General features: G+C 37.6%; 1 protein-coding gene across 1 annotated transcript in view; it reads left to right on the top strand.

Moving 5' to 3' along the window:
* The window catches only part of UBE3D (ubiquitin protein ligase E3D), an 81,661-nt gene that overhangs the window by 46,960 nt on the left and 21,283 nt on the right, over positions 1 to 13,418 (top strand). Inside the window, exon 9 of the mRNA XM_032183483.1 lies at positions 148 to 286. Coding sequence (XP_032039374.1) covers positions 148 to 286 — 139 coding nt within the window. The remainder of the gene's footprint in view (positions 1 to 147; positions 287 to 13,418) is intronic.

Genomic DNA, 13,418 nt, shown 5'->3' with positions numbered 1-13,418 from the left:
GGCAGAAACACCTGTGACTTACAAGGAGAGGAGTGACAAGTGAGGAGAATTTTTATCACAATACTATGGCACATTCTAGTATTCATTTGAAATACTTGGTTTTCAGGTGTATTTTATATATATAAATATACTTATTTTAATTTACAGACTTGCTGATGCATGGGAAGATGATTTTGGAGTTCATCCCTTAAAGTTTCCATCAGAAACTTGTCTGGAATTATTGCTGATACTGGGATTGAGTACCACCTCTCTGCCCCCTTCACTTCAGTGCATGAACTCTTTTCAGGTAAGGAGCAGCTGCTATTTCAGTATAATGGTGTTATTTCTAGGAAATAGAGACATCCCTGGGGCCCATAAGCCCTTTTAAACTAAATGTTTATCTTCTGGTGTTGCATAACTCTTCATTAAATTATATATAGCAAAGGAGAATTTCTTTTCATCCTCAGTTTTTCCAGTAGTATTGAACGTAGACCAGGGCAAGCAATGCCATTGGGTTTTTAAACAGTGAATAACTGTTTACATTTAGTGTTTGAAGTAAGAACATAAAATTTTCAAACTTAGTCTGGAGTAGCTAGAATATTTAATAATTTCAATAATTCTGTTGAAATACATCATTATATAACGTCTTATTGTCTTAAAAAAAAAAAAAAAGAAAAAAAAAAAGCAATATATACACATAAGTCTTCTGATAAAAATAAAGATTGACAGTGGTGAAAGCTGGTTGGAGCAATAGGACAAAATATGCAACCCAGTGTATAAAATTAGTAGTGAAGCATTCACGGTTTTGTCCCATGTGAATGTCACTCTATGTTACTGATGAAGGTCTCACTATTCATGGAAATTTTCCTCAGAAAGTCATTGTTGCAGGTGTTAAATAGTGATTTGCATGATCTAAGCATGTTTCTGAGCACATACAACTTTAAAAAGCAATATATACAGGCATCTCAATTTGTCACCATACAGTAGATCAACTCATCCTTTTTTCTTTTTTAATACTTGTCTTCCCTTGTAGTTATGTAGTCCATTAGCTGTGTGTTGATGCAAATCTAAAGCAATCAGATGTCAAGCAGTAAAAGTATCTGAAGCTGTGTTTGACAGCTACAGAATAATGGTCATCTTAGTGGAAATGAGTGTCCTAAAGAGTCCGTAGCAGAAAATCTTGTACCTCCTATTTGTCTGCATTCTCGGTTCTCAGTTAAGGCAAGAGAATATGTAATTTGTGCTCCTGAAATATGTTCAGTGAAAGGTAATCTTAATTGCAGAATTTTGGAGCCAGAAGGAACCTGGGAAGAAGATGTCCATAAAACAAAATCAAGTAATTGACTTATAATACAGTTACAGTGATGGACAACTGCTGAAAACACATCTAAATGTTAGGAAATAAATATGCACCTGCATTGTGTCCTTCCTTTGTATCCTGTGAATTTGGAAACAGGGAATCTGTGTATGGAGCTCTCTCAACTGAACAGCAGCCATTTATCATTTCAAAATGATGTTTTAGTACCAAAGGTCAGGATTGTTACTGGATTGTACATTTGGAAGCCATAAAATTGAAGAATATCCTGTTTCAAAGATTGGTAAATAATGACTATTCATACAGTTGAATAATCTATGTTTCCTATTAAGAAGTGAATGTTTTGGTTGTCTAATCTAGGAGAACGGATTCATTGTCCATTACATTGTCAATAATATGTGATAAAAGTCTAAGGTCATGTACTTAGGATTTCTTTCTTTTTTTTTTTTAATCTGTGTAGAGATAGCAAATGAAAACAGACTGCGTATGTGTGTGCACAGATGTGAATCAGTAAATCGAGGAAGGTTTTTACCTCCAAGAACACAAAATACCTTAGACTTTTCTTTTTCCTTGTCAGAATCTGCATGGTTGTACTTGATTGTTCCAGGGGCATTTTGGATTTGTCAGACTGTCTCAAACCCTTAAATCCTTGCAGTGCTTGGCCTAGAGACAAGTCAGTGGTGATGTTCCCCAGCCACAGGATGAGGATGCCTCAGGAGTCATTGTGGTGCCTCGTTGGTCACCAGGAGAGGTGATCGCTGAGGAACGATGTGGTGTGTTGTTTTTCCTGTGACTCCTGTAAAAGTATTTTGCTTGGAGACTTTGTTTTCCAAGGACATCCATCTGTGAGGGCAAAAACTCAAAAATGCCAATTGGAGTTTAGGAACCCGTGTTTTAAGGATTTGTATTTGCTCCTTTTGGCCTGTTACTGAACAGATCATTCAAACTTGAAGTTCAGTGGGACCACAGAGGGTTTAATTTGGAGCAAATATCACAATGCTTTGCTGAGTTGTGGGGGATATATCTTCTAGGATTGACCTGTTCAGACCTTATTTTGCCAATCTGTGGCAAAGTGCTTGATGTGACAATGTCGGATTGTTGTAATTTTGGTTAAGAAAATGATTTCAGGCTGAAGATGCTGCTTTATCATTTTAAGCTGATTCCCAGTGTCTGTGTTCTCACAGCAACAAGAAAAGAACAGTTTTGTAGTTTTCAAAAAAAGCAAAGTTCTGAAACCTACTCTAATAAAATAATGTGGAGTTTTGCTAAGTGTGAGGGAAGAAAAATGGCTGTTATGACAAGGTCCTGGATCTAACTTTCACTCTCCGTGTAGCATCACAAAACGTTTGACCTGGAGGGCAAACACCGTCCAGGAAAATATTGTTTTATTTATTTTTATCCATGGGAACCTCATTTAGGCCCCCATTTGTGAATCCATGAAGCAGAAACAAAATTTGCCTCGGCTTTCTTCTCTGAAGCTTTACAATAAGCTACCAGCCTTATCACTTTTTTGTCTTGGTTCCTTGCACTGATATTCACCTCCTGTAAAGCAAATATTAGAATTATATGTCCTAGTTTTTCTGTATTTTTCCTGGAAAAGTTGGCAAGATCCACAGAGAGGTGGAATAATGATATTAAGTTGTGCTGTTACCTGAGCATAAGATCCTTGTGCAATCAAAATACAGAAGATTTTGAGTGAAACGATAAATAACAAAAGGGCACTAGTAGAAAACTCTATTTCCTGTGGCTTAATGGAGCAATAGCAAAATGACAAAAACTAGTTTTGCTTTCTTAAGTGTATCTGTGGTGGCCTAGAAAAAGCAATCATACATACATATAGATAGATAATATTAAAACAATACTTATATTTGAACTGAAAACTATTGTAAAGTTGTTTTCTTTCTTTATCCACAAGTGGCAGCCTTGTTCAACAGCAGGCCAGGTTCTAGGCCACTGAGCAACGGATACTGAATGCTCAGGGGGTTTGCAGGGAGATGACCCAGGGGCATGCCAGAGCTTTCTGCTTTCCTAAATGTTCCCACTGTTGGACACGTGGTATGGAGCTAAATGGATCACTGGGGCATTTTTTATGTTCTGATACAGTATTTTAAAATGAATCTAACAGGCAGATGTATATGTTGTGAAATAAAAGTTACAGTTTAGCTCATATTAGTAAAGCTTTATAACATACCATCAGCTACCTGTAATTAAGTAGGCAGAAATGATCTTATCCATAACCCTGTGTTGTTTGAGACTGTCTTTACTTCATCTCTTGATTGTATTTCAGTGTTGCAGTGTTGACAAGTCAAAATCTTTAGTTGGTGTACATATGCAGTGGGTGATGTTTACGTTGTAAAAACCACATTAAGTAAATGTGCTTAGTTGCTAATCATCTCTGTAATAAACTCTGTTCTGCTTTGTGCTCTAGAAATGCTCTCTGGGACTAGCTTAACAGACTCCATATCTGTGCTGAGACATAAATTACATTTTATTTTCCAACAGCGTGCTACTGCTTAGTAACATAATATTTGAAATCCCTTTTCATTCTGTTTTGACCCTGTGAAGATTTTCACTGTGGTTTACATCACTGGAGCAGCCTGGAAGAAAGGAGCAGCAGTAGACTACGGTACACAGCCCTCAGTTTAAAGGGGTAGGTGGTCACTGCAGCCAGCTTTTAAGCTTCCCTTTTTTTGTTAGAATTGGCTGTTGATTCTAGGTCCCAGGCTGCCTTTGGCTCATCTCATTATACCTGTGCAGTGACACTGATGTTTTCTGGTGGACTGGAAAGAGTCAAATATTAGCAAGCTTGAGCCTGGAAGCTCTGGAAGGACCAAAATGGGTAGACTAGCTCTTGATGGTTGCTGGCTGCTCCCAGGTTTACCAGAGAACATGGATTTGCTGTCCTGAAAATGCGCTTTGCCAGGTTTACAATCCCTCACCCAAACCAGGATGCCTAGAACTATGGGAATAGGATGACTGAAGTACTTCATATTTATCTTGGAGCTGTGCAGAAAGCAGTAAGAAAAGGGAAAGAAGATGTAGCTGCTAGAAAAAAAATCAGAAATTTCTTAGCTTGCTTTTGCTCTGAGCAGTTTTACCCCTCTGTGTTTGGCTCCATTACATTACACAGAAGGCTGTGTTACCTTACTGCACTCTTGATCTATCTGGCTCTCCACCCGAGCTGACCATTCCTTTGCTTCAGGAATGGTTGGACTTGACTTTGTACTTTATAAATAATACTTGTGAGCACTTGTAGCTATCACCCACTTGAGATGCCGTGTACTTCATCACCAAACTGCTCAGCTGCTACTTCTCAGCGCAGTCTGGGAAAGTGTGTTGGTACTTCAGAGCTTACAACACAAAACAGTTAACGCGGGGAGATGCTTTAAAGTGACAAGTAATCTCTGCTGTGTTTTGCTAACCTTATCTTGTCTTTCTCCAAATTCAAGCACAGCGAACAGAAAATGTCATGGATATTGAATTCTTATGATGATATATGGGGCTGTTCAGCACATTCTCTCTCACTGGTATTATTGTGGGAAACCAGGCATTTTACTTCCCATATCAAGGCTCTATTCATAAGGCCAGAGAGTGTAGCAAGAGTTCTTGTAGTTAAATAGATCACAGTTTTATTTTTACTGTTGCAGTTGTATGATATTGAAAGAAGATTGTGCTTGCTTTAAGGAGCTGAGCAGTCTTTATGTTCTTGATATTCTTCAGCGCTGAACCCAGTGTCACTGGAAGTTTATCAGCACACTGTCCATTTCAGTTAGTTAAGAGAAGTAGAGCCTTTTAAAAAAATAAAAATTATTATAAAAAAGTGAATTCAGTTCATGAGTTCATGAATCAAGTTTTTTTATCACTTGAAATCTTTTAATCAGCTGCAGAAACATTCTAAAATAGACAGTGGTAGAGATGTGAAGTAGACTGTTGCTCAGAAAATAGAAAAATGAATAAAACCAGTATCCATTGGAGTTTAATGGCTCTACTATGTGAGTGTCAAAAGTATACAAGACTCATGGAAGGCAAAATTCAAAATTACTGCTGGCTCTTTGGTCTTCACATGGTCTGAACTAAAGCATGCCTTCACATGCAGTGCTTTTTTAAGTGTTGAGACTTTTATATATCTATATGCCTAAAATAGCATTCTCAAACTTGTTTGTGGTAAAGTAAGTTAGCTTAAGGTATGCTTCAGGAATTGAGGATGATTGCAGATATACCTGTGTTTTCTGACAATCCTTTTTGAAGCAAACTGCCGAGTAAAATTTAGAAAAATATGCTCAGCTCAGCTCCTCCTTTTGTTCCCTTCTGAGCATTTGGAGCTGCAGATGTCACACAGAATCTTTTAAGCTGGACTCCACTCCTCTGGAGTACTGTCAAACAGGAGATACTGTGATTCAAAGTTATTTGGGAAATAGCAATATAAAAGATGAAAATATCAAGAGAGAAGAAATAGGCTTTCAATATTTTTGAATTCACCTGTCCCAGAAAAGAAAAATAAGTCCATTTATGCATTGAAATATTATCTTTTTAAATGTTTTTTTTTTTTTTTTTTTTTTTTTTTTTAAATTAAGCTTTGTATTACTTGCTTATTCATCTCCCACAAAAATGAATTACAGATTTGAATATGTGTATGTATATTCTGTAATATTTTGCAGACAATGAATGGAATCCTAAATCCCTTAGGATTTCTTTAGACAAACTAGCTTTTTTTTTTTAATTTTTGTCTGAAGCTCACAGACTGGAGCTCACAGTAATACAGAGAAACCAGTGCAAATGGTATTCTGTTGAAATACAGCAATTTTTGTTCCCCTTTACTGACCAATTTTACAAATTGTAAACTGCAATTAGTGTCAGCCTTTTTGGCTACAAACTAATGTTCTTTTTTTTATATATATATATATATATATATATGCAGATTTGGATAAAAGTGCTTTCTCCATTTTTTACTAACTCCAGTCAGTTGCTAGGATGACATAGGATGGCTTCATTTGGCTTGGGATGCTTTTATAGTTTCTTCAAAAAAAAACACAACACAACTGTTTCCTGTGGAAAGGATCCAAAACACCTACTCTCTCCTAAATGTTTGGATTCAATTTTGCATTGCATGTGCTAATAAGTGTTTTATTGTGATAATTATGTGGAATTTTAAAGTTTGATTTGAAACAATTTATTGTAAATAGGAAACAAGTGACTAAGCCTTAGAGCCCGTGGAAAGCAGATGCAGTCTTTTCTAAATAAGCATACAGATATTTAATTGACTTGAAAATAAAAAGTTATAACATATGTGTATTTTTTGTTTGTTTATTTGCATTTAGCAAAAGCCATAATAAATCTGTTCAAACACTGCAGAATAATTAGAAAGAGTTATGAAGTGATTTTGAGAAAATGCTGACAAGAACAAGCAGTATTAAAAGAATTAGTGCTTCAAAGATGAATTTAAATGTTTGGCAGAATGATAACATTTTCTAGGTTCAATTTAGAGATTGCCTTGTTTTTCTTGTCTGCTATTTAATTGTCCTTTAATGAGGTGATTTTTATCCTACCACCCAGGTTATCTAACTCAGTGATCACTGTAAACCACCTTTTCAAAAGTATCTCTAGAGCAGTCTGTGGTATTTCTTCAACACTGAGACTCTCTGCTTTTTTTAATGTTCACTCTCAGGGCCTCAAGCTGAAACAGAACAATTTTTTTCTTGAACTGTAATTACTATTTTGAAGTCTTTGTTGAACCGCAACTAAAAACCATTCCCACTACTGATTCTGCATAAACTAGTAAAACAAAGCCTCTTATCTGAAAACTGGATATTCTCCATTTGCAGGGGCGTGTTGAGCAATGTCTCATACCTCCCCTCTGTGTCCTTGATGTGACTAATCTGTATCTGCAGGACAGGCATGCATTTCTGCACTGTGGCATTATGACATCTGGTGCTGCTGTGGAGATGCTGATGGGAAGGTATTATCCCACTTATCTAACGCGTGGTATGGCTGCACTTCCTTTAATGGCAAGGAGTTGCCTGTTTCTATCAGCCAGAAACTAAACAAACTCAATCACATCTAAATCTAAGCTGAAACACTGAATGGGAAAAATGCAGGCTGAGCTTACTGCCGGAAGCACAAAGTTTTGTGATTGCTTCAGTGCTCTGTTGTGGAGAGTCAGGACCTAAATCTCCTAAACTGAGATTCAGAATTTGTCATCTGTTTCTTCCACGCCTGTTCACCACTACAGAAGAAATCAGAGAGGGCGAATCTGGGCATACCATAAGCAGAAGTGGGTTTAATTACAAAAATCATGAGCTCCCGGTGAGAGGCAGCGTACGTGTTGTACACAGGCAATTGCCTCTTCTGGAACTACAGTTCCCTGCTGCTTGAGAGGGAAGATCTGCCTGAGGAATCAGCTTATTTGCATGCAATTCTCTCCATCTAGACTCCAGCAACAAACACCTGGGTGGGCTTCTTAAAAACTGCGTGTTCACTTGCATACGGAGAAAAAAGACCTAAGGGATGAAGTGTAATATCAGCATCTGGTGATACATTTCATTGTCGTTTTCTTAGAAAATGTGCTCAGATATGTTATTAGCCATTTAGACGTGAATGCACAATTGATTACAGAAATCTAATTTAGATAGCCTGGTACAGCCCATCTTATCAACTGCTCAAACGGGGTGAAGATGGAACTAATCAGGATTGAAAGTGTCTTGATTAATACCACTCATTTTATTTCCCCTTTGCATCTATTGTGTAAGGTCTGATTTTTCCCAATTCATTTTGAATTCTAAAAGTGTAGCTGTTTGCTTAGGTCTTAATTATTCACTACTTGTGTCCATAAAGTCCTATTAGACTCAAACCGAGGGTTGATGTTCTTTATGAACAGGCACCAAACTCCCAGAGTGTTTATCAGGAATGTGTTATGAAATGAGATCAGCCAAATACCTCTGTTTAGGTACCTGAATATATACCTAAAGAGGAGTCTTTATATGGGAGGCCTGATACATTTCGAGAACATCTGTTTTTCTGTATTAACTGAGAGTGTCACCTTCCTGACTGAGAAACAGGCTCTGCTCAAAAGAAATCTTTAGACCCATGTAAGACCAAATAATGCTGTATGTGTTTGGTGTGGCTTATAGGTAATTCTTCCGAGCTGCTTCCCCCCAGAACTTTGATTTATCCAAGTTAGTCTTAGCTCTGTGCAGTTCATAATTAACATAATTGACTTGAGTAAAGAATAAGTTCCAATCTCCCAGCAAACAAGGTACAGAAATCTAGTTATCAGCTGCACAGAGCTAGGCAGTCAGCTGTTGTCTTGAAAATAATACTGAGTCACTGGACACCAGTGAATCTCTAATGGAAATTTTTTTCCCTTAAGGTTTCATGTTATTATGCTTTGTGCTTTGTGAATGGGTATTGTTATGGAAAGCTGTGATGCTGTTCATTTCCTTTAAGAGTCTGGATGGAAGTTTTGAAACTACTTAAGAAGCCCAGAAAAAAATCTGAGATGCATTTATAAGGTTGCTTCTTAGTGGGTTTACAGATGCTTTAAAAATAGATGGATTCAGTCTTACCAGATTGGGGCTGTAGGCTGGGGTAGGTGTGTATTATCACAGATTACAAAAGTCAGAGGGATCCTGAAAGAGGATGTCACCGAGTCCTAGCATTGTATTAGCAGGCAGGGCATCTTGCCAAGGCACTCAGAGCAGCTGAGCAGCGTTATGTGTTGAAGAGCTGGAAATGGTAATGATGTCTTCAAGGAGACAAATGGGCAAATATACAGAAGTCTGCAAAGCCAGAGTGTAATAATTGAATCGATGACTTGACTATGATAAAGTACGTGGTGGACGAAAAGGAAAAGGGTTGTTAAGCTCTCCTTTTTTATTGTCAGTTGAAAATGAGTCTGGAATGGATCTTTTGGTTAAGAAGGCAGTAATGCCCCCAGTGAGAAACATACGGTTTGCCTTCTCTCGGAAATACAAGTCCATCATTCTGTTGTGATGTCAGTGGGGAGTGCTGGGCTCTGAGTCCGTGTGCTTAAATCATAGGTCTGTGATCCGTGCTTGGTGGCCGGTGACAAATGGTAGTGCTTGAAAGCTCTTGCTTGTTAGGGAGGAAAACTTTTTAGGTGTAGAGATTAGGAAAGCTAGAATAGGAAGATATGTGGTTGTGGGGGAGGTCAAATAGCTGTCTGTCCCGAGGCAGGGAAAAACATGAAGGAAAATGGAAGAGAAAGGCAATAGGCTGCTGCTGTTCCCACTGACATAAACCAGCCAAATTCTGACAGACCTCAAAGAAAGCAGGACTATTTCCATCGTCTCTACATTGCTTGCTGTTTTGACCGGTAAGATAGATCAGTTGTGCAAATATTCGTTTGTACTGTGGCTCCACTACTTCTGAATTAAAGGAAGCTGCTCTGCACGTGGGCGTGCAAGGAAGTATCCCAGCATATACATTTCATAGAGCTCCCAAAATAAGACTTGGAATACTCTACAGGAAGAAGGAAGAGGAGGGCACAAGAGTATGTAGGTATTAACACAGCCTACTGAGATGCAGCAATCATTTAGCCTTCAACGGCAAGCTGTTATTGCCTTGAGGTGAAACCTGGCAACCATTTCACAGCATGTAGGAAAACTTGCAGGAATCCGACGAGGCAATAGCCAAGTGAGATCACGGGGAGCGTTGGGTGGGCAGGATGGGAGTGCTGCTTGGGCTTCTGCCAGGCTTTCTGGTGAATGTTTCTCTATCTGTCTCCCAGCAGCTTGACAAGAGAAATAGGAAATGATTCTGCCTGGTGGAAAATAAATATAAAAATATTATTTTTCCACATCATTAACATAAATTATAAAAGCATAGGCTATAGAGGAAGAGACTGTCTTAACAGGTCAGTTCCCAGTCTTCATTATTTTTATGAGTTTTGGCATTGTGAATTGATAAAACAAGCTGGAGAGCTGAATTCTTTCTGTTGCTTCTAGTAAGCTTGAATTTTACAAGGAAAATAGAATAAAAATTAATATTTATCACCCTGGCTACATGAAAAAGAGTCTTGCCTGCAAACTTGTACAAGTGAAAATGTTGTAATCTCACGGGCTGTGTTGGCTGCTTGGTCCACTTACAAGGTGTTTCAGAATGCTTGCTATTCCTAAATGCGACCCTGAAAAAGACAGGACATTGTTCTGTTCAGATGTTTTCACTTTCTGTAATTGCTATCACTGACTCGAGTTCTGGTTATTATCAGTAACCGTTTGCCTGCATAATTCAGTTTCAGATAGAAATTCTGCTTGCTGTTGGTGCCCCAGTCTTTGATGCATTTCTTTTTGTGTTTATATTTAAATGTCCTACTGTATCAAAAAAGATGGCTATCATTGTGTAATGGGGGATGTCTAGCTAACAGATTTCTGTTTTAACTCATCAAAGAGCCTGCTGCTTATTCTTTGTGATGTTTTTGTACAAAGTCTATTCCAGTCATCCAGCAGGTTTTCTGAATTCATCACATTCTAGGACTGCTTGGTTTTCCTCTTTGTTGACTACTTAGGTTTTCTGCAGTGGTGTTTCCATGTCAATATTTCATTTCTATTACGTATCATTTTACTTTGTTTCTGTACTACTTAGGAGCAGACAACCCTGCAATTCATGTATGCCTTTTTACTGGTTAGAAACTGACTTCTAGTACTCACTGTTGTCTAATTTACCTTCTTTTCAGGGAAGGTAGAAAAACTGAGGCTGGGAGGTGCACAATTGAGCTTTATATCCTTCTGTGAAACAATGTAGAATCAACTTTCTGCTGAACACACAGGTTCTTAATTCAGGTTGTGTTCTCTGCTTCCATAGAAAGGAAACACTGTTCTATACAAATATAGCTGAAAAGTAGGTAGTGACTAGTTAAATTAATCAAAAGTGTCTATTCCACATGGTCAGCCTGGGGATATATTCCATTAAGGACTGTTCTTTCTATTTTAAGGTGATATCTGAATGCAACCAAATATTATCTGTAGAACTTATTGTGTTTTATTCTTTAATTTTTTTTACTTTCCTCCTCTACCCTTATTTACTACCCCTTCCCCATAGTGGTCTTTCTAAAATCTGGACTTTATCCTGGTAACAGTGAACAAGGTGGGAACTTTTTCAGTTTGAAGGGTTTGATGTAGACTTTTAAGAAGAAATTCAACAGCAAATAAAATTAAATCCACGTTGCATACCATGTAGCTAACTGTCAGGGGTTGCAATTTATCCATGTAAGTAAATAAGAATTTCTTTGTGTATGTGTGTGTGTGTGTGCTCAAGTGCTGATGCTGTTGTAGAGCTGGAGTTGGAGAAGTGGTCCAGCCATGTACTGCTCCTTTGACCTCTTCAAGGAGAAACCAGGATACTGGTGAGGCCAAAATTTGACAAGGAGGAGTCCATTCTCTAGGTTGCCTGCTTTTTGGACCATTGTCTGTGAGGACTTTAGCACTCACCAATGTTATATCCACAACACCAGATCTAGATGAAGCATAGCTCCAATTCCACCTGGAAATTACTGTACTCCTGTGATTTAGTTAAAATGAACTGTCAGAAGTGAGGTGCTGCTTATGCAGTTTTAAATGTAGCTCAGAAACTAGAGAAAACCCCAGTGAAACTCAGCTACTGAACCTATCAAAATTAATGTCAAAACTTTTTGGTTTCAGTGGTGCAGAACTGGACTGCAAATGAACAAACCAGCCACCTGGATTTATTGTAGGGAAATAATTGTTGTGGGCTCTCTGAAAGTTAGTCATTAACACTATCGGATGTGAACTTTGTAAGAAAATGCTTGGAGCTAGTCTCTGATAGCTATTCATTAGACAAATGAATTAATAACTGTGGTTTCTGGTTCATGCAGAGGTTTCTCTGGTGTTTTTCTGTTTGGTTGGGTTGTTGTTGTTGTGTCCCCATCATTTCTTTGAACACTTCAAACAATATCAATGATTTAAAGGCTTCACTTCACTAGATGGGAAAAAACCATGCTTTTAGTGCAGTAGTGCTTACACTCTTCAGCTATTGATATGATATAATATTTTTATGCTTGGGTAAATATAGATTTTGAATAAAAGAATTTAATTAACATTGAATAAATGTTCCTCATAAGGAGAAAATTCTCCAGTGCTATTTCATTAACGCTTCATGCTTCTAGCAGTTAACTAATTTAATTTCACTCCTGGTGTTCAAGGTCTGTGCTTTTCTCTCATGTCTTTCGATCTGTCTGTCTTTTAAACAAGCTTTGTTTGTATTTAATGGCTGGGGAAAGAAGTTCAGTCAGGGAAATGGGACACAGGGAAAAGAGCAGAGCCTTTTTTTATTACCTCGACTTTGTGTTATACACAGTGATTGTGATGACTATAGGTAAAGTATATGTAATGTGAAAAAAGATATTTGGAATGATTTCTGAGGTTTGAAAGACTAGAAAGCCTGTTTTAAAAAGTTGTTTATAGGAAAATGAATGATTTTAAATAATTAAAGCTAGGTAGGATCAGTTGCATTGCACACTGAATTTGACTTGCTAAGGAATATAAGGGTCTGGGGGTTCAGTATACAGTTAGTATTTTTTTAGTTTATTTGTTTATGCAGTGTAGTAAAATTTGTATAAAGTGTTTAAATTCGGGGTACAAGTGAGTGAAATGTGGCAAATGATCAAAGTAAATAAAAGTATTTGTTCAAATTATCTGTAAAGTGATAAGGTTTTTAGTGTGAGAAGTCCAGGAGAGTGTCTAAGGCAAACCTTTATTCTGTTCCCAACCTCAGTGCAATACAATTGAATTGAAGTTATCCCCGTAGAAACGTGAGGTTTCATTCTTTGCTACTTCTTGGTGTTTACCTTATGAAACGGAATGAATAGAATCGTTCAGGTTGGAAAAGACCTCTAAGATCATCTAGTCCAACCTTTAATTTTGAGCAGTTGCAGGTTATTTTATTCAGGTTTTAAGATCATGCTATGATCGTCAGCTTTGTATCCTGTCCATTTTGGGATCCTTCCCATTTCTAGCTATATTCTTAATTATCATCTGGCTACATTTCTACTAACTTATGCTGGTTTTCATTCACTGAGTTTTGTGAAGTGCTAAATACGTTCATTTTTTACAATGCAGATGAATTAGGTTTTAATGGCATTTTTTAGTGG

This window comes from Aythya fuligula, chromosome 3, assembly GCF_009819795.1.
Source record: "Aythya fuligula isolate bAytFul2 chromosome 3, bAytFul2.pri, whole genome shotgun sequence".
Classification (NCBI taxonomy): domain Eukaryota; kingdom Metazoa; phylum Chordata; class Aves; order Anseriformes; family Anatidae; genus Aythya; species Aythya fuligula.
This window is presented reverse-complemented; position numbering and strand designations above follow the sequence as displayed.